This window comes from Heptranchias perlo, unplaced genomic scaffold (assembly GCF_035084215.1).
Source record: "Heptranchias perlo isolate sHepPer1 unplaced genomic scaffold, sHepPer1.hap1 HAP1_SCAFFOLD_117, whole genome shotgun sequence".
Classification (NCBI taxonomy): domain Eukaryota; kingdom Metazoa; phylum Chordata; class Chondrichthyes; order Hexanchiformes; family Hexanchidae; genus Heptranchias; species Heptranchias perlo.
In genome coordinates, this window is record NW_027138396.1 from 384,443 (window position 1) to 406,918 (window position 22,476).

A 22,476-nucleotide genomic window follows, 5' to 3' on the forward strand; every position below is an offset into this window, starting at 1 on the left:
CCTGCTCGGTGACATCACATCCCACCGCCACAGAATAAACCACCTGCTCGGTGACATCACATCCCACCGTCACAGAGAAACCACCTGCTCGGTGACATCACGTCCCACCACCACAGAGAAACCACCTGCTCGGTGACATCACGTCCCACCGTCACAGAGAAACCAACTGCTCGGTGACATCACGTCCCACCGTCACAGAGAAACCACCTGCTCGGTGACATCACGTCCCACCGTCACAGAGAAACCAACTGCTCGGTGACATCACGTCCCACCGTCACAGAGAAACCACCTGCTCAGTGACATCACATCCAACCGTCACAGAGAAACCACCTGCTCGGTGACATCACGTCCCACCGTCACAGAGAAACCACCTGCTCGGTGACATCACGTCCCACCGTCACAGAGAAACCACCTGCTCGGTGACATCACATCCCACCACCACAGAGAAACCACCTGCTCGGTGACATCACATCCCACCGCCACAGAATAAACCACCTGCTCGGTGACATCACATCCCACCGCCACAGAGAAACCACCTGCTCGGTGACATCACGTCCCACCGTCACAGAATAAACCACCTGCTCGGTGACATCACGTCCCACCGTCACAGAGAAACCACCTGCTCGGTGACATCACGTCCCACCGTCACAGAGAAACCACCTGCTCGGTGACATCACGTCCCACCGTCACAGAATAAACCACCTGCTCGGTGACATCACGTCCCACCGTCACAGAGAAACCACCTGCTCGGTGACATCACGTCCCACCATCACAGAGAAACCACCTGCTCGGTGACATCACATCCCACCGTCACAGAGAAACCACCTGCTCGGTGACATCACATCCCACCGTCACAGAGAAACCACCTGCTCGGTGACATCACATCCCACCGTCACAGAGAAACCACCTGCTCGGTGACATCACATCCCACCGCCACAGAGAAACCACCTGCTCGGTGACATCACGTCCCACCGCCACAGAGAAACCACCTGCTCGGTGACATCACATCCCACCGTCACAGAGAAACCACCTGCTCGGTGACATCACATCCCACCGTCACAGAGAAACCACCTGCTCGGTGACATCACGTCCCACCGCCACAGAGAAACCACCTGCTCGGTGACATCACGTCCCACCGCCACAGAGAAACCACCTGCTCGGTGACATCACGTCCCACCGTCACAGAGAAACCACCTGCTCGGTGACATCACGTCCCACCGTCACAGAGAAACCACCTGCTCGGTGACATCACGTCCCACCGTCACAGAGAAACCACCTGCTCGGTGACATCACGTCCCACCGTCACAGAATAAACCACCTGCTCGGTGACATCACATCCCACCGCCACAGAGAAACCACCTGCTCGGTGACATCACGTCCCACCGTCACAGAATAAACCACCTGCTCGGTGACATCACATCCCACCGTCACAGAATAAACCACCTGCTCGGTGACATCACATCCCACCGTCACAGAGAAACCACCTGCTCGGTGACATCACGTCCCACCGTCACAGAGAAACCACCTGCTCGGTGACATCACATCCCACCGCCACAGAGAAACCACCTGCTCGGTGACATCACATCCCACCGTCACAGAATAAACCACCTGCTCGGTGACATCACGTCCCACCGTCACAGAGAAACCACCTGCTCGGTGACATCACGTCCCACCGCCACAGAATAAACTACCTGCTCGGTGACATCACATCCCACCGTCACAGAATAAACCACCTGCTCGGTGACATCACGTCCCACCGTCACAGAGAAACCACCTGCTCGATGACATCACGTCCCACCGTCACAGAGAAACCACCTGCTCGGTGACATCACATCCCACCGTCACAGAGAAACCACCTGCTCGGTGACATCACTTCCCACCGCCACAGAGAAACCACCTGCTCGGTGACATCACATCCCACCACCACAGAGAAACCACCTGCTCGGTGACATCACGTCCCACCGTCACAGAGAAACCACCTGCTCGGTGACATCACGTCCCACCGTCACAGAGAAACCACCTGCTCGGTGACATCACGTCCCACCGTCACAGAGAAACCACCTGCTCGGTGACATCACAACCCACCATCACAGAGAAACCACCTGCTCGGTGACAGCACATCCCACCGTCACAGAGAAACCACCTGCTCGGTGACATCACGTCCCACCGTCACAGAGAAACCACCTGCTCGGTGACATCACGTCCCACCGCCACAGAATAAACTACCTGCTCGGTGACATCACATCCCACCGTCACAGAATAAACCACCTGCTCGTTGACATCACGTCCCACCGTCACAGAGAAACCACCTGCTCGGTGACAGCACATCCCACCGTCACAGAGAAACCACCTGCTCGGTGACATCACGTCCCACCGTCACAGAGAAACCACCTGCTCGATGACATCACGTCCCACCGTCACAGAGAAACCACCTGCTCGGTGACATCACATCCCACCGCCACAGAGAAACCACCTGCTCGGTGACATCACATCCCACCGTCACAGAGAAACCACCTGCTCGGTGAAATCACGTCCCACCGTCACAGAGAAACCACCTGCTCGGTGACATCACGTCCCACCGTCACAGAGAAACCACCTGCTCGGTGACATCACGTCCCACCGCCACAGAGAAACCACCTGCTCGGTGACATCACATCCCACCGTCACAGAGAAACCACCTGCTCGGTGACATCACGTCCCACCGTCACAGAATAAACCACCTGCTCGGTGACATCACGTCCCACCGTCACAGAGAAACCACCTGCTCGGTGACATCATGTTCCACCGCCAAAGAGAAACCACCTGCTCGGTGACATCACGTCCCACCGCCACAGAATAAACCACCTGCTCGGTGACATCACATCCCACCGTCACAGAATAAACCACCTGCTCGGTGACATCAAGTCCCACCGCCACAGAGAAACCACCTGCTCGGTGACATCACATCCCACCGTCACAGAGAAACCACCTGCTCGGTGACATCACATCCCACCGTCACAGAGAAACCACCTGCTCGGTGACATCACGTCCCACCGTCACAGAGAAACCACCTGCTCGGTGACATCACGTCCCACCGCCACAGAATAAACCACCTGCTCGGTGACATCACGTCCCACCGTCACAGAGAAACCACCTGCTCGGTGACATCACATCCCACCGTCACAGAGAAACCACCGGCTCGGTGACATCACGTCCCGCCGCCACAGAATAAACCACCTGCTCGGTGACATCACGTCCCACCGTCACAGAGAAACCACCTGCTCGGTGACATCACATCCCACCGTCACAGAGAAACCACCTGCTCGGTGACACCACGTCCCACCGTCACAGAGAAACCACCTGCTCGGTGACATCACATCCCACCGCCACAGAGAAACCACCTGCTCGGTGACACCACGTCCCACCGTCACAGAGAAACCAACTGCTTGGTGACATCACGTCCCACCGTCACAGAGAAACCACCTGCTCGGTGACATCACATCCCACCACCACAGAGAAACCACCTGCTCGGTGACATCACGTCCCACCGTCACAGAGAAACCACCTGCTCGGTGACATCACGTCCCACCGTCACAGAATAAACCACCTGCTCGGTGACATCACATCCCACCGTCACAGAGAAACCACCTGCTCGGTGACACCACGTCCCACCGTCACAGAGAAACCACCTGCTCGGTGACATCACATCCCACCACCACAGAGAAACCACCTGCTCGGTGACATCACGTCCCACCGTCACAGAGAAACCAACTGCTTGGTGACATCACGTCCCACCGTCACAGAGAAACCACCTGCTCGGTGACATCACATCCCACCACCACAGAGAAACCACCTGCTCGGTGACATCACGTCCCACCGTCACAGAGAAACCACCTGCTCGGTGACATCACATCCCACCGCCACAGAATAAACCACCGGCTCGGTGACATCACGTCCCACCGTCACAGAGAAACCACCTGCTCGGTGACATCACATCCCACCGTCACAGAGAAACCACCTGCTCGGTGACATCACATCCCACCGCCACAGAATAAACCACCTGCTCGGTGACATCACGTCCCACCGTCACAGAGAAACCACCTGCTCGGTGACATCACGTCCCATCACCACAGAGAAACCACCTGCTCGGTGACATCACGTCCCACCGTCACAGAGAAACCAACTGCTTGGTGACATCACATCCCACCGTCACAGAGAAACCACCTGCTCGGTGACATCACGTCCCACCGTCACAGAGAAACCACCTGCTCGGTGACATCACATCCCACCGTCACAGAGAAACCACCTGCTCGGTGACATCACGTCCCAACGTCACAGAGAAACCACCTGCTCGGTGACATCACATCCCACCGTCACAGAGAAACCACCTGCTCGGTGACATCACATCCCACCGTCACAGAGAAACCACCTGCTCGGTGACATCATGTCCCACCGTCACAGAGAGACCACCTGCTCGGTGACATCACGTCCCACCACCACAGAGAAACCACCTGCTCGGTGACATCACGTCCCACCGTCACAGAGAAACCACCTGCTCGGTGACATCACGTCCCACCGTCACAGAGAAACCACCTGCTCGGTGACATCACATCCCACCGTCACAGAGAAACCACCTGCTCGGTGACATCACATCCCACCGTCACAGAGAAACAACCTGCTCGGTGACATCACATCCCATCACCACAGAGAAACCACCTGCTCGGTGACATCACGTCCCACCGTCACAGAGAAACCACCTGCTCGGTGACATCACATCCCACCTTCACAGAGAAACCACCTGCTCGGTGACATCACATCCCACCGTCACAGAATAAACCACCTGCTCGGTGACATCACGTCCCACCGCCACAGAATAAACCACCTGCTCGGTGACATCACATCCCACCGTCACAGAGAAACCACCTGCTCGGTGACATCACATCCCACCGTCACAGAGAAACCACCTGCTCGGTGACATCACGTCCCACCGTCACAGAGAAACCACCTGCTCGGTGACATCACGTCCCACCGCCACAGAATAAACCACCTGCTCGGTGACATCACATCCCACCGTCACAGAGAAACCACCTGCTCGGTGACATCACATCCCACCGTCACAGAGAAACCACCTGCTCGGTGACATCACGTCCCACCGTCACAGAGAAACCACCTGCTCGGTGACATCACATCCCACCGTCACAGAGAAACCACCTGCTCGGTGACATCACATCCCACCGTCACAGAGAAACCACCTGCTCGGTGACATCACATCACACCGTCACAGAGAAACCACCTGCTCGGTGACATCACATCCCACCGTCACAGAGAAACCACCTGCTCGGTGACATCACATCACACCGTCACAGAGAAACCACCTGCTCGGTGACATCACATCCCACCGTCACAGAGAAACCACCTGCTCGATGACATCACATCCCACCGTCACAGAGAAACCACCTGCTCGGTGACATCACGTCCCACCGTCACAGAGAAACCACCTGCTCGATGACATCACGTCCCACCACCACAGAGAAACCACCTGCTCGGTGACATCACGTCCCACCGCCACAGAGAAACCACCTGCTCGGTGACATCACGTCCCACCGTCACAGAATAAACCACCTGCTCGGTGACATCACGTCCCACCGTCACAGAGAAACCACCTGCTCGGTGACATCACATCCCACCGTCACAGAGAAACCACCTGCTCGGTGACATCACGTCCCACCGTCACAGAATAAACCACCTGCTCGGTGACATCACATCCCACCGTCACAGAATAAACCACCTGCTCGGTGACATCACATCCCACCGTCACAGAGAAACCACCTGCTCGGTGACATCACGTCCCACCGCCACAGAATAAAGCACCTGCTCGGTGACATCACATCCCACCGTCATAGAGAAACCACCTGCTCGGTGACATCACGTCCCACCGTCACAGAATAAACCACCTGCTCGGTGACATCACGTCCCACCGTCACAGAGAAACCACCTGCTCGGTGACATCACGTCCCACCGTCACAGAGAAACCACCTGCTCGGTGACATCACAACCCACCGCCACAGCTAAACCACCTGCTCGGTGACATCACATCCCACCGTCACAGAGAAACCACCTGCTCGATGACATCACATCCCACCGTCACAGAGAAACCACCTGCTCGGTGACATCACATCCCACCGTCACAGAGAAACCACCTGCTCGGTGACATCACATCCCACCGTCACAGAGAAACCACCTGCTCGGTGACATCACATCCCACCGTCACAGAGAAACCACCTGCTCGGTGACATCACATCACACCGTCACAGAGAAACCACCTGCTCGGTGACATCACGTCCCACCACCACAGAGAAACCACCTGCTCGGTGACATCACATCCCACCGTCACAGAGAAACCACCTGCTCGGTGACATCACATCCCACCGTCACAGAGAAACCACCTGCTCGGTGACATCACGTCCCACCGCCACAGAATAAACCACCGGCTCGGTGACATCACATCCCACCGTCACAGAATAAACCACCTGCTCGGTGACATCACATCCCACCGTCACAGAGAAACCACCTGCTCGGTGACATCAAGTCCCACCGTCACAGAATAAACCACCTGCTCGGTGACATCACGTCCCACCACCACAGAGAAACCACCTGCTCGGTGACATCACGTCCCACCGTCACAGAGAAACCACCGGCTCGGTGACATCACATCCCACCGTCACAGAGAAACCACCTGCTCGGTGACATCACGTCCCACCGTCACAGAGAAACCACCTGCTCGGTGACATCACATCCCACCACCACAGAGAAACCACCTGCTCGGTGACATCACGTCCCATCACCACAGAGAAACCACCTGCTCGGTGACATCACATCCCACCGTCACAGAATAAACCACCTGCTCGGTGACATCACGTCCCACCGTCACAGAGAAACCACCTGCTCGGTGACATCACATCCCACCGTCACAGAGAAACCACCTGCTCGGTGACATCACATCCCACCGTCACAGAATAAACCACCTGCTCGGTGACATCACGTCCCACCGTCACAGAGAAACCACCTGCTCGGTGACATCACATCCCACCACCACAGAGAAACCACCTGCTCGGTGACATCACATCCCACCGTCACAGAGAAACCACCTGCTCGGTGACATCACATCCCACCGCCACAGATAAACCACCTGCTCGGTGACATCACATCCCACCATCACAGAATAAACCACCTGCTCGGTGACATCACATCCCACCGTCACAGAGAAACCACCTGCTCGGTGACATCACATCCCACCGCCACAGAGAAACCACCTGCTCGGTGACATCACATCCCACCGCCACAGAATAAACCACCTGCTCGGTGACATCACATCCCACCGTCACAGAGAAACCACCTGCTCGGTGACATCACATCCCACCGTCACAGAGAAACCACCTGCTCGGTGACATCACATCCCACCGTCACAGAGAAACCACCTGCTCGGTGACATCACATCCCACCGTCACAGAATAAACCACCTGCTCGGTGACATCACATCCCACCACCACAGAGAAACCACCTGCTCGGTGACATCACATCCCACCGTCACAGAGAAACCACCTGCTCGGTGACATCACGTCCCACCGTCACAGAGAAACCACCTGCTCGGTGACATCACATCCCACCGCCACAGAGAAACCACCTGCTCGGTGACATCACATCCCACCGTCACAGAGAAACCACCTGCTCGGTGACATCACGTCCCACCGTCACAGAGAAACCACCTGCTCGGTGACATCACATCCCACCGCCACAGAATAAACCACCTGCTCGGTGACATCACATCCCACCGTCACAGAATAAACCACCTGCTCGGTGACATCACATCCCACCGTCACAGAGAAACCACCTGCTCGGTGACATCACGTCCCACCGTCACAGAATAAACCACCTGCTCGGTGACATCACGTCCCACCGTCACAGAATAAACCACCTGCTCGGTGACATCACGTCCCACCGTCACAGAATAAACCACCTGCTCGGTGACATCACATCACACCGTCACAGAGAAACCACCTGCTCGGTGACATCACATCCCACCGTCACAGAGAAACCACCTGCTCGGTGACATCACATCCCACCATCACAGAGAAACCACCTGCTCGGTGACATCACGTCCCACCGTCACAGAGAAACCACCTGCTCGGTGACATCACATCCCACCGTCACAGAGAAACCACCTGCTCGGTGACATCACATCACACCGTCACAGAATAAACCACCTGCTCGGTGACATCACGTCCCACCGTCACAGAATAAACCACCTGCTCGGTGACATCACGTCCCACCGTCACAGAATAAACCACCTGCTCGGTGACATCACATCCCACCGTCACAGAGAAACCACCTGCTCGGTGACATCACATCCCACCGTCACAGAGAAACCACCTGCTCGGTGACATCACATCCCACCGTCACAGAGAAACCACCTGCTCGGTGACATCACATCCCACCGTCACAGAGAAACCACCTGCTCGGTGACATCACATCCCACCGTCACAGAGAAACCACCTGCTCGGTGACATCACATCCCACCGTCACAGAATAAACCACCTGCTCGGTGACATCACGTCCCACCGTCACAGAATAAACCACCTGCTCGGTGACATCACATCCCACCGTCACAGAGAAACCACCTGCTCGGTGACATCACATCCCACCGTCACAGAGAAACCACCTGCTCGGTGACATCACATCCCACCGTCACAGAGAAACCACCTGCTCGGTGACATCACATCCCACCGTCACAGAATAAACCACCTGCTCGGTGACATCACGTCCCACCGTCACAGAATAAACCACCTGCTCGGTGACATCACATCCCACCATCACAGAGAAACCACCTGCTCGGTGACATCACATCCCACCGTCACAGAGAAACCACCTGCTCGGTGACATCACATCCCACCGTCACAGAGAAACCACCTGCTCGGTGACATCACGTCCCACCTTCACAGAGAAACCACCTGCTCGGTGACATCACGTCCCACCGTCACAGAGAAACCACCTGCTCGGTGACATCACATCCCACCGTCACAGAGAAACCACCTGCTCGGTGACATCACGTCCCACCGTCACAGAATAAACCACCTGCTCGGTGACATCACGTCCCACCGTCACAGAGAAACCACCTGCTCGGTGACATCACATCCCACCGTCACAGAGAAACCACCTGCTCGGTGACATCACATCCCACCGTCACAGAGAAACCACCTGCTCGGTGACATCACGTCCCACCGTCACAGAATAAACCACCTGCTCGGTGACATCACATCCCACCGTCACAGAGAAACCACCTGCTCGGTGACATCACGTCCCACCGTCACAGAGAAACCACCTGCTCGGTGACATCACATCCCACCGTCACAGAGAAACCACCTGCTCGGTGACATCACATCCCACCACCACAGAGAAACCACCTGCTCGGTGACATCACATCCCACCGTCACAGAATAAACCACCTGCTCGGTGACATCACGTCCCACCGTCACAGAGAAACCACCTGCTCGGTGACATCACATCCCACCGTCACAGAATAAACCACCTGCTCGGTGACATCACATCCCACCGTCACAGAATAAACCACCTGCTCGGTGACATCACATCCCACCGTCACAGAGAAACCACCTGCTCGGTGACATCACGTCCCACCGTCACAGAGAAACCACCTGCTCGATGACATCACATCCCATCACCACAGAGAAACCACCTGCTCGGTGACATCACATCCCACCGTCACAGAGAAACCACCTGCTCGGTGACATCACATCCCACCGTCACAGAGAAACCACCTGCTCGGTGACATCACATCCCACCGTCACAGAGAAACCACCTGCTCGGTGACATCACATCCCACCGTCACAGAGAAACCACCTGCTCGGTGACATCACGTCCCACCGCCACAGAGAAACCACCTGCTCGGTGACATCACGTCCCACCGTCACAGAGAAACCACCTGCTCGGTGACATCACGTCCCACCGTCACAGAGAAACCACCTGCTCGGTGACATCACGTCCCACCGTCACAGAATAAACCACCTGCTCGGTGACATCACGTCCCATCACCACAGAGAAACCACCTGCTCGGTGACATCACATCCCACCGTCACAGAGAAACCACCTGCTCGGTGACATCACATCCCACCGTCACAGAGAAACCACCTGCTCGGTGACATCACGTCCCACCGTCACAGAGAAACCACCTGCTCGGTGACATCACATCCCACCGTCACAGAGAAACCACCTGCTCGGTGACATCACATCCCACCGTCACAGAGAAACCACCTGCTCGGTGACATCACATCCCACCGTCACAGAGAAACCACCTGCTCGGTGACATCACATCCCACCGCCACAGAATAAACCACCTGCTCGGTGACATCACGTCCCACCGTCACAGAGAAACCACCTGCTCGGTGACATCACGTCCCACCGTCACAGAGAAACCACCTGCTCGGTGACATCACGTCCCACCGTCACAGAGAAACCACCTGCTCGGTGACATCACATCCCACCGTCACAGAATAAACCACCTGCTCGGTGACATCACATCCCACCGTCACAGAGAAACAACCTGCTCGGTGAGATCACGTCCCACCGTCACAGAGAAACCACCGGCTCGGTGACATCACGTCCCACCGCCACAGAATAAACCACCGGCTCGGTGACATCACGTCCCACCGCCACAGAATAAACCACCTGCTCGGTGACATCACATCCCACCGTCACAGAGAAACCACCTGCTCGGTGACATCACGTCCCACCGTCACAGAGAAACCACCTGCTCGGTGACATCACGTCCCACCGTCACAGAGAAACCACCTGCTCGGTGACATCACATCCCACCGTCACAGAGAAACCACCTGCTCGGTGACATCACATCCCATCACCACAGAGAAACCACCGGCTCGGTGACATCACGTCCCACCGCCACAGAATAAACCACCTGCTCGGTGACATCACATCCCACCGTCACAGAGAAACCACCTGCTCGGTGACATCACATCCCACCGTCACAGAGAAACCACCTGCTCGGTGACATCACATCCCACCACCACAGAGAAACCACCTGCTCGGTGACATCACGTCCCACCGCCACAGAGAAACCACCTGCTCGGTGACATCACATCCCACCACCACAGAGAAACCACCTGCTCGGTGACATCACGTCCCACCGTCACAGAGAAACCACCTGCTCGGTGACATCACATCCCACCGTCACAGAATAAACCACCTGCTCGGTGACATCACATCCCACCGTCACAGAATAAACCACCTGCTCGGTGACATCACATCCCACCGTCACAGAGAAACCACCTGCTCGGTGACATCACATCCCACCGTCACAGAGAAACCACCTGCTCGGTGACATCACGTCCCACCGTCACAGAGAAACCACCTGCTCGGTGACATCACATCCCACCGTCACAGAGAAACCACCTGCTCAGTGACATCACGTCCCACCGTCACAGAATAAACCACCTGCTCGGTGACATCACGTCCCACCGTCACAGAGAAACAACCTGCTCGGTGACATCACGTCCCACCGTCACAGAGAAACCACCTGCTCGGTGACATCACATCCCACCGTCACAGAATAAACCACCTGCTCGGTGACATCACGTCCCACCGTCACAGAATAAACCACCTGCTCGGTGACATCACATCCCACCGTCACAGAATAAACCACCTGCTCGGTGACATCACATCCCACCGTCACAGAGAAACCACCTGCTCGGTGACATCACATCCCACCGTCACAGAATAAACCACCTGCTCGGTGACATCACATCCCACCGTCACAGAGAAACAACCTACTCGGTGACATCACATCCCATCACCACAGAGAAACCACCGGCTCGGTGACATCACGTCCCACCGCCACAGAATAAACCACCTGCTCGGTGACATCACATCCCACCGTCACAGAGAAACCACCTGCTCGGTGACATCACATCCCACCGTCACAGAGAAACCACCTGCTCGGTGACATCACGTCCCACCGTCACAGAGAAACCACCTGCTCGGTGACATCACGTCCCACCGCCACAGAATAAACCACCTGCTCGGTGACATCACATCCCACCGTCACAGAATAAACCACCTGCTCGGTGACATCACATCCCACCGTCACAGAGAAACCACCTGCTCGGTGACATCACGTCCCACCGTCACAGAGAAACCACCTGCTCGGTGACATCACGTCCCACCACCACAGAGAAACCACCTGCTCGGTGACATCACGTCCCACCGTCACAGAGAAACCACCTGCTCGGTGACATCACATCCCACCACCACAGAGAAACCACCTGCTCGGTGACATCACGTCCCACCGTCACAGAGAAACCACCTGCTCGGTGACATCACATCCCACCGTCACAGAGAAACCACCTGCTCGGTGACATCACATCCCACCGCCACAGAGAAACCACCTGCTCGGTGACATCACATCCCACCGCCACAGAATAAACCACCTGCTCGGTGACATCACATCCCACCGTCACAGAGAAACCACCTGCTCGGTGACATCACGTCCCATCACCACAGAGAAACCACCTGCTCGGTGACATCACATCCCACCGTCACAGAGAAACCACCTGCTCGGTGACATCACGTCCCATCACCACAGAGAAACCACCTGCTCGGTGACATCACGTCCCACCGTCACAGAGAAACCTGCTACTCGATGACATCATGTTCCACCACCACAGAGAAACCTGCTACTTGATGACATCATGTTCCACCGCCACAGAGAAACCTGCTACTTGATGACATCACGTTCCACCCCCACAGAGAACCAGGACCAGATGGTGTGCTGGGAACAATCAATAGTCGCGGGGAGAGAGGGTGACTGAAGGGGGAATCGGGGATGGTAGCTTTGGGGAATAGAGGGAGACTGGGGAATGTCAGTTGGGGATGGGTGGTCAGGGAGAGAGGAAGCCTGGCGAATGGGGATCGGAGGTGGAAGGGAGACTGGAGAATGGGGGTCAGGAGTTGGGAGGGTCGTGGAGACAGGGATACTGGGGATTGGGGTTCAGGAGGAATTAGGGCTCATGTTGTGGGGGGGAAGAGAGGGAGACTGGGGAATGTCGTGGGCTTGGAGACCAGCATTTTCTGCTGAGCAGGGAACTGCAGTAGCAATGTGGTGAACCTGAGTCCAAACCAGAGGCCAAGATGATAGGGAGAGAGATCGGACCTATTAAAAGTAGCTTCAACTGGGGAGTTTGACCACATCTTGTGCAGTGCAGTGGAAATTGGGCTGCAGTGGAAATCAGATGAATATCATACTACTAGGTACATATAGACTATCAGTAAGTTATTGTATTACTGTTGGCTCGGAAGGGATTCTGAGTGTTACCGGTATTACTATTATTTATCGGAGCAATTGCAGTGAGTTACTCCCACCCAGTCAAAGTTCCCACCACCTTTGGTTTCCCCTCTTCCCCACCCTTGGTTTTCCTTCTTTGCCTGCTCAGGGGCGGCCTCCTGATTCTCAGAACTTCTCACACAACAGATGCTGGCACAAACCCACGAACAAAGATACTCAACTAAAGGGGACCCAACCTTTATAAGGTGAATACAATGGGCCAGAATTTACTGTCAAAATAACAGTGAGGCTAACAGTGCTCACCATTATTCATGTGCAAATTGCACAGCAACTTCAGGCGAGGGCAGATGCGCAGTTAAACGCAAAAATCCAGAACTTGCTGTCCAAGATGCGCTGTTCCACCCTCGCTTTCGCGAAAACGGCATCTCGCTGTCTGACTCACCATTCAAATATATTGGACAGCGTGAAGTTCCTGTATTTGCATGGTAGAAATGAACTAAACTCACCACAGAAATGATGTGGAGATGCCGGTGATTTTTTAAAATTTTTTTTTATTCGTTCACGGGATGTGGGCGTCGCTGGCAAGGCCGGCATTTATTGCCCATCCCTAATTGCCCTCGAGAAGGTGGTGGTGAGCCGCCTTCTTGAACCGCTGCAGTCCGTGTGGTGAAGGTTCTCCCACAGTGCTGTTAGGAAGGGAGTTCCAGGATTTTGACCCAGCGACAATGAAGGAACGGCGATATATTTCCAAGTCGGGATGGTGTGTGACTTGGAGGGGAACGTGCAGGTGGTGTTGTTCCCATGCACCTGCTGCCCTTGTCCTTCTAGGTGGTAGAGGTCGCGGGTTTGGGAGGTGCTGTCGAAGAAGCCTTGGCGAGTTGCTGCAGTGCATCCTGTGGATGGTGCACACTGCAGCCACAGTGCGCCGGTGGTGAAGGGAGTGAATGTTTAGGGTGGTGGATGGGGTGCCAATCAAGCGGGCTGCTTTATCTTGGATGGTGTCGAGCTTCTTGAGTGTTGTTGGAACTGCACTCATCCAGGCAAGTGGAGAGTATTCCATCACACTCCTGACTTGTGCCTTGTAGATGGTGGAAAGGCTTTGGGGAGTCAGGAGGTGAGTCACTCGCCGCAGAATACCCAGCCTCTGACCTGCTCTCGTAGCCACAGTATTTATATGGCTGGTCCAGTTAAGTTTCTGGTCAATGGTGACCCCCAGGATGTTGATGGTGGGGGATTCGGCGATGGTCATGCCGTTGAATATCAAGGGGAGGTGGTTAGACTCTCTCTTGTTGGAGATGGTCATTGCCTGGCACTTTTCTGGCACGAATGTTACTTGCCACTTTTGAGCCCAAGCCTGGATGTTGTCCAGGTCTTGCTGCATGCAGGCTCGGACTGCTTCATTATCTGAGGGGTTGCGAATGGAACTGAACACTGTGCAGTCATCAGCGAACATCCCCATTTCTGACCTTATGATGGAGGGAAGGTCATTGATGAAGCAGCTGAAGATGGTTGGGCCGAGGACACTGCCCTGAGGAACTCCTGCAGCAATGCCCTGGGGCTGAGATGATTGGCCTCCAACAACCACTACCATCTTCCTTTGTGCTAGGTATGACTCCAGCCACTGGAGAGTTTTCCCCCTGATTCCCATTGACTTCAATTTTACTAGGGCTCCTTGGTGCCACACTCGGTCAAATGCTGCCTTGATGTCAAGGGCAGTCACTCTCACCTCACCTCTGGAATTCAGCTCTTTTGTCCATGTTTGGACCAAGGCTGTAATGAGGTCTGGAGCCGAGTGGTCCTGGCGGAACCCAAACTGAGCATCGGTGAGCAGGTTATTGGTGAGTAAGTGCCGCTTGATAGCACTGTCGACGACACCTTCCATCACTTTGCTGATGATTGAGAGTAGACTGATGGGGCGGTAATTGGCCAGATTGGATTTGTCCTGCTTTTTGTGGACAGGACATACCTGGGCAATTTTCCACATTGTCGGGTGGATGCCAGTGTTGTAGCTGTACTGGAACAGCTTGGCTAGAGGCGCAGCTAGTTCTGGAGCACAAGTCTTCAGCACTACAGCTGGGATGTTGTCGGGGCCCATAGCCTTTGCTGTATCCAGTGCACTCAGCCGTTTCTTGATATCACGTGGAGTGAATCGAATTGGCCGAAGACTGGCTTCCATGATGGTGGGGATATCGGGAGGAGGCTGAGATGGATTATCCACTCGGCACTTCTGGCTGAAGATGGTTGCAAACGCTTCAGCCTTGTCTTTTGCACTCACGTGCTGGACTCCGCCATCATTGAGAATGGGGATGTTTGCAGAGCCTCCTCCTCCCGTTAGTTGTTTAATTGTCCACCACCATTCACGACTGGATGTGGCAGGACTGCAGAGCTTTGATCTGATCCGTTGGTTGTGGAATCGCTTAGCTCTGTCTGTAGCATGTTGCTTCCGCTGTTTAGCATGCATGTAGTCCTGAGTTGTAGCTTCACCAGGTTGGCACCTCATTTTTCGGTACGCCTGGTGCTGCTCCTGGCATGCTCTTCTACACTCCTCATTGAACCAGGGTTGATCCCCTGGCTTGTTGGTAATGGTGGAGTGAGGAATATGCCGGGCCATGAGGTTACAGATTGTGCTGGAATACAATTCTGCTGCTGCTGATGGCCCACAGCGCCTCATGGATGCCCAGTTTTGAGCTGCTGGATCTGTTCTGAATCTATCCCATTTAGCACGGTGGTAGTGCCACACAACACGTTGGATGGTGTCCTCAGTGCGAAGATGGGATTTCATCTCCACAAGGACTGTGCGGTGGTCACTCCTACCAATACTGTCATGGACAGATGCATTTGCGACAGGTAGATTGGTGAGGACGAGGTCAAGGTCAAGTAAGTTTTTCCCTCGTGTTGGTTCGCTCACCACCTGCCGCAGGCCCAGTCTAGCAGCTGTGTCCTTCAGGACTCGGCCAGCTCGGTCAGTGGTGGTGCTACCGAGCCACTCTTGGTGATGGACATTGAAGTCCCCCACCCAGAGTACATTTTGTACCCTTGCTACCCTCAGTGCTTCCTCCAAGTGGTGCTCAACATGGAGGAGGACTGATTCATCAGCTGAGGGAGGACGGTAGGTGTTAATCAGCAGGAGGTTTCCTTGCCCATGTTTGACCTGATGCCATGAGATTTCATGGGGTCCGGAGTCAATGTTGAGGACTCCCAGAGCCACTCCCTCCTGACTGTATATCACTGTACCACCACCTCTGCTGGGTCTGTCCTGCCGGTGGGACAGGTCATACCCAGGGATGGTGATGGAAGAGTCTGGGACGTTGGCTGAAAGATATGATTCTGTGAGTCTGGCTCTGTCAGGCTGTTGCTTGACTCGTCTGTGGGACAGCTCTCCCAATTTTGGCACAAGTCCCCAGATGTTAGTAAGGAGGACCTTGCAGGGTCGACTGGGCTTGGTGTTTTGCCGTTGTCGTGTCCGGTGCCTAGTGGTCCGATGCCGGGTGGTCCGTCCGGTTTTATTCTTATTATGACTTTTCGTAGCGAGATTTTACAACTGAGTGGCTTGCTAGGCCATTTCAGAGGGCAATTAAGAATCAACCACATTGCTGTGGGTCTGGAGTCACATATTGGCCAGACCAGGTAAGGACGGCAGGTTTCCTTCCCTAAAGGACATTAGTGAACCAGATGGGTTTTTACGACAATCCGGTAGTTTCATGGCCATCATTACTGATACAAGTATTTTAATTCCAGATTTTATTTTTTAATTAATTGAATTTAATTAATTAATTGAATTTAAATTCGCCAGCTGCCGTGGCGGGATTTGAACTCAAGACTCTGGATTTTAGTCCAGGCCTCTGGATTACTAGCTCAGTAACATAACCACTATGCTACCGTACCCCTTGATGGACTGGGGTTGACAATTGTAAACAATTTTACAACACCAAGTTATAGTCCAACAATTTTATTTTTAATTCCACAAGCTTTCGGAGGCTTCCTCCTTCCTTCACCACCTGAGGAAGGAGGAAGCCTCCGAAAGCTTGTGGAATTAAAAATAAAATTGTTGGACTATAACATGGTATTGTAAAATTGTTTACAATCACCACAGAAAGTTAGGGCTTGTCCTTTTCAGTCTAAGTATCCTTTTTAACGGCGTGATAAGTCTTAATTACTGCCAAACAACCTCTCTGGCACTGAAAATTAACTTTTACAAGTGTGGATTCTCATTCCTTCAGCTTTTAATTGCTGTTGGAGATTTTTTTTAAAATGTAAATACATTCTTTTTACTTTTCCTTTTTCTGTCTCTTTTTCTGTCTCTCTTAAACCAATCTTTATTTCCATCTCTTTATTTTGCTTTCTGTCCCTGACTTGACATTGAATTCACTATTCGAACTTACGCTTCCTGGTTCAGACTCTGCGCTGTTCATTAACAATTCTTCAATCTGATTGGCTAAGGAGATACATAGTTGCTTGCCCTGTTCACATCGGTCCCAAATGCCCGTTTGGATCCCTAAAAGCAACTTTCAGTACAAAAGCTCATGGAAAGGGCAAGTCTAACAAACGGTTACAGTAAATTCCGGCCCAATTAAAGTTACAGACGTCATATGATCACACACGTCTTGTGGTCAGAATGTCACGCGATCAAACTTCCAGGAATGCCTCCTACCAGAGTTGGCAATCCTATAAGACAGTCAATAAGAACTTGGAATTAAATAACACCTGTCACGTAATGAATATCAGAGGGTGCTTCACAAAGGAGAAAACATTCACCAAGTAGTGGCAGGAAAAGTAGAAGAAAGTTTGCTCTGTCTCTAACCCATGCTATATTGAGTTAGGAACATTTCCTGTTAATACTGAGTTCCGAAAGTAGAAAGTTCCCCATTGTCCAACATCAGTGTCCCGCACCCAAAACAAAATAAACTCTTCCCTCCTCCCCCACAAAAAGAAAAGAATCTTTATTAATGCAATAATTGTTCCATTAATAAGAAAATGTCGGAATGTTTATGGTAAAACTTACCATGATTCACAGTTCTGAGTGCTTGGCACAGTCTGGCCTGGCTCATAGTGTTTCCCATTAATATGACAGGAACAGTGATCCAGTGCAACACATTGCATACTTTCCTCATCCAAAAACGGCTTATCATCAGGACAGTCTGGGTAGCAGCCTATGGGATGTGACAATGGTGTTAGATTACTGCTCACTCTCTAACAGTAGTCAGCTCCACATCAGTGAGCTCCTGATAAATGAATGGCTCATGTTTTCTCTCCACCAGATTTATTCACTCCTAATCACAGAGTAATTTAGCTGTAGCTGTTCAGTGGTCGCCCTACATCTAACCCTGTTAACTGTTGATGTAATCTGCTGTGTAGTTTCTTTTTCTTCAAATTAATTCTCAGGAAGTGGGCATCGCCGGAAATGCTGCCATTTATTGCCCATCCCTAGTTACCCTTGAGAAGGTGCTGTACTTTCTTCTTGAATCGCTGCAGTCAATGATGTGAAGGTACTCTCACAATGCTGTTAGTTAGGGAGTTCTAGGATTTTGACCCAACAACCACGAAGGAACAGCAATACACATCCAAGTCAGGATGGCATGTGACTTTAAAACAAACTTGGAGATGATGATGTTCCTGTGCATCTGTTGCCTTTGTCCTTCTAGGCGAAGTGGGTTGTGGGTTTGGGAAATGCTGCAGAACAAGCCTTGGTGAGTTGCTGCAGTGCATCCTGTAAATAGTACACGCTGCGGCCACGGTAAGCCAGTGATAGAGGTGGGTGGATGTTTAGGCTAGTGGATGAAGTACTGATCAAGCGGACTACTTGTTATTTCAATAAATTGTTCAGGGCAGTGTGAAACAGTTGATCTTTTGGATGATTTTCCTTCACAATTAAAGTCTGTAATGGATTTTGTTCACTTGACTGGAACAAACAAAATATTTCTGAAATTATGTAATTTTAGCTTGTAAATAAACATCTAATAAAATAATAAATTAAATTATCATATTAATGAATGAGTAGAAATATTACCTTCAAGCTTGGGGATAATTTTGGAGCATGCTCCACCAGGATTTTGGCACGTTTTCATACATGGAATCCCACAAGGTGCATAGTGCCATTCGCACTCATCATTAGGATTATAATAATCACAAAACAGAGCTGAAAAGAGAGAATTAATCTGCTGAGTTTTTCTTCTTGTTATTCAAGCACCGTGGGGTAAATTCTCATCTTCACTGCCTCGGCTTCTATATCGGGCAGGCGATGCACTCCACCAGTTTACCACCCAGGCGGTGAAAATGAAATTCTACCACTGGCCTGAAATTCCGTGAGAACTTGCAGCGAATCAACGGCATGAGAATGGTATAATGCCGAGGAAATTTGGGTGCAAGTTACTTCGGCCCATTTTTATGGAATACCCGAGTTTCATTGATCTTTTCTGCCGATTCAGCGAAACCATCGGCTGAAATCGTCCGCCGCACATTATCACAGCTCCAGCCAATGCAAAACACCAGAGAATGTGAGTTTCCTCCGTTCATGCCAGTTGTGAAGGGGCTGTAAATTTATGCTGCAAACTGGAGGCACAGCACGACCCACAGTCACATATCAGTTGTTTTATGGCCATTTTTAAAGTGACTTTTTACTATTTCTCACTGAGACCTGCACTGTGTTATTGTATCTTTGAATGCACTTTTACAGCATCAGAGTGAGTTACATTCAAAATTGAAGGCTTTAGAAACTGCATTTTTTTAAACATGCTGTACCTAATGTGTATAAATGATAATTTGATGGCTTCAAATTGTAATTTTCTTGCATAAAGGGGGTCTTTAAGAAGGAATATGGTGTCGGTTTGGTGCTTTCTTTGCCTGTTTGCACTGATTCACACTTGTTTTAAGGTGGTTTTGATGATGCGAATGAGATTCTCAGGAAATTTCAGCGTAACTCACCGACGAGAAGATTGGTGTAAATTTCAAGGTTAATCCAGGCGTAACTTAGGGGCCTGACCTCTCAGCTGTGGACGGTGAATAACCCTGAGAGGTGAGGGTCTGGGTGGAAAATACTGGCATTAGATACCCTCCCAAACCTAAAATTGAATGAAAGCAGAATATTACTCACGACAAACTTCAGGGTTCCTCCAGGAAATGCACACCCCGACCATACTGCAGGCCAAAGAGTAGGCAGCTACAGCTGTGCAAAAACATTCACAATCCCCACCAGTGTCACAGGCACATGCATCACGTACACAAGCCTCATAATATGGGGCTGGGTTGACCTGAAAAATAAACATGAAAAAGTTTGGGACCTCATATGAAAAAATACTTAGATGGATATCTTGATAGATATGAAGCAGTCCTGCAATTTTCTTTAACATTATACATATTCGTATGGACACACCTACATAGCTAACATTGTATGTCTTTGAAGAGAAGGAATGAAAATGCTGCAGCTCTTTCCTCAGCTACTCTTGGGCTGTGCTTAGAATTTAAGAAAATATACACTGAGAAAAGGCCATTGCTGGCACTCAGCCTATTCCTTCTAAAAGTCATGTGGGATTTGCAATGGATTCTCGCAGATTAGAAAACCACAGGTATCCTTCTGGAAGAGAAAAAAAATCTCCCTTGTGCCTAAAGGTGCAGTTGATTAAATAGAATGGGCTCGATTTTCTCGGGACATTGCGGGTGCGTTGGGGGCGTGGGGGGCTCCGAAAATCAGGGAAATCCCGTTCGGGTTCAGTGTCCGGCTCCAACCCGCAGACTTCCGGGTCGCCCAGTGACCCGTCTGGGTGCGTGCATCTCCTGAATGAGGAAGTCCCACCGGCAATTAAAGCCGGCAGGATAACACTTTACACTGTTGTCGAGATAGTTTAAATAGTTGAACTACTTAATTTTCTCCACATTTTGGCAGGGGTGCCATTTTGAAGGATCCTCAGCGTGTTTCCCGTGCTGTGGGAAACACTCCGTGTTGCAACAGACGTGTTTCAGCCGGCAGCCAGTGAGACATTCAAATGCTTATTTGACAGATGGGGAGAAAAGGTCATTTATTGCAGCAGGGCACTCTGTTCTTTCAGACAAAGTTTTGGCTGCGAGATCTTTGTGTTTTCACTGAAAATTCTTACTTTCTACTCAAAATTCTGCTGTTCAAACATATTTAACTACTTTGCAGACAAACTCAAACTCACACCGTTAGGATGGGGGGTGTCATGGCTGCATTCAGCACGACAACCGAGGACGAGCAACATCACCATCATCGCCAGGCACGGCGTCCACCTCCGCTACGTGGAGCTCTACGACACGGTGCTGCACCACAAATACCTGCACAAGAGCACGGAGGGCAACAACAGAGAGAGTGACGTCGCAGGAGGCACTACCCTCGCCACAGGGTCTACAGACCGAGGCTCAGCTTCCTGGACCTCTCTGAGGAGCAGTGCATACGGAGGCTCAGAGTGAGTCGTCAGGTAATCACAGACATCTGCAGCCTCCTTCATGCTGAGCTGCTGCCGGCTGGGCCGAGCAGCATCTCCTTACCTGTCGCTGTCAAAGTCACCACTGCCCTCAACGTCTTCGCCTCTGGATCATTCCAGGATGTCACTGGTGACATCGCCGGGATCTCTCAGTCGTCTGCACACATAAGGCAGGTCACTGACGGCTTGTTTCGCAGGGCTTTGCAGTACATCAACTTCCCCATGGATGACCTCAGCCAGACGGAGAGGGCAGTGGGATTCCACTCTGTGGCTGGCTTCCCACGGGTGCAGGGTGTAATCGATTGCACCCATATAGTAATACGAGCACCTCCACACGAGCCAGGACTGTTCATCAACTGGAAGGGCTATCACTCCATCAACACTCAGCTCATTTGCGACCACCACAAAAGATTCCTTCACGTGTGCGCCAGATTCCCTGGCAGCTGCCACGACTCCTTCATTCTCCGGGAATCCAACATCCCGACCCTCTTTCATGCATCGAACACCCTTAAGGGCTGGCTTCTCGGGAACAACGGATACCCCTGCACACACGGTGAGGAACCCCATCACCGAGCAACAGCGTCGATATAATGACAGCCACATCACCACCAGGTCTACAATTGAGCATGCTCAATTGCAATTTTAGGCACAAGGGAGATTTTTTTCCTTCTGCTGCTCAAGATGCGAGGTGCC

The 22,476-nt window shown here is 52.4% G+C and overlaps 1 protein-coding gene across 1 annotated transcript in view; it reads right to left on the bottom strand.

Annotated features, from left to right (window-relative positions):
* Window positions 1–17,958: 17,958 nt before the first annotated feature.
* The window catches only part of LOC137307995 (mucin-2-like), a 91,214-nt gene continuing 86,696 nt past the window's right edge, over window positions 17,959–22,476 (bottom strand). The window contains exons 25-28 of the mRNA XM_067976965.1: window positions 20,439–20,595; window positions 19,356–19,484; window positions 18,351–18,498; window positions 17,959–18,013 (exon numbers count right to left, since the gene is read on the bottom strand). Coding sequence (XP_067833066.1) covers window positions 17,959–18,013; window positions 18,351–18,498; window positions 19,356–19,484; window positions 20,439–20,595 — 489 coding nt within the window. The remainder of the gene's footprint in view (window positions 18,014–18,350; window positions 18,499–19,355; window positions 19,485–20,438; window positions 20,596–22,476) is intronic.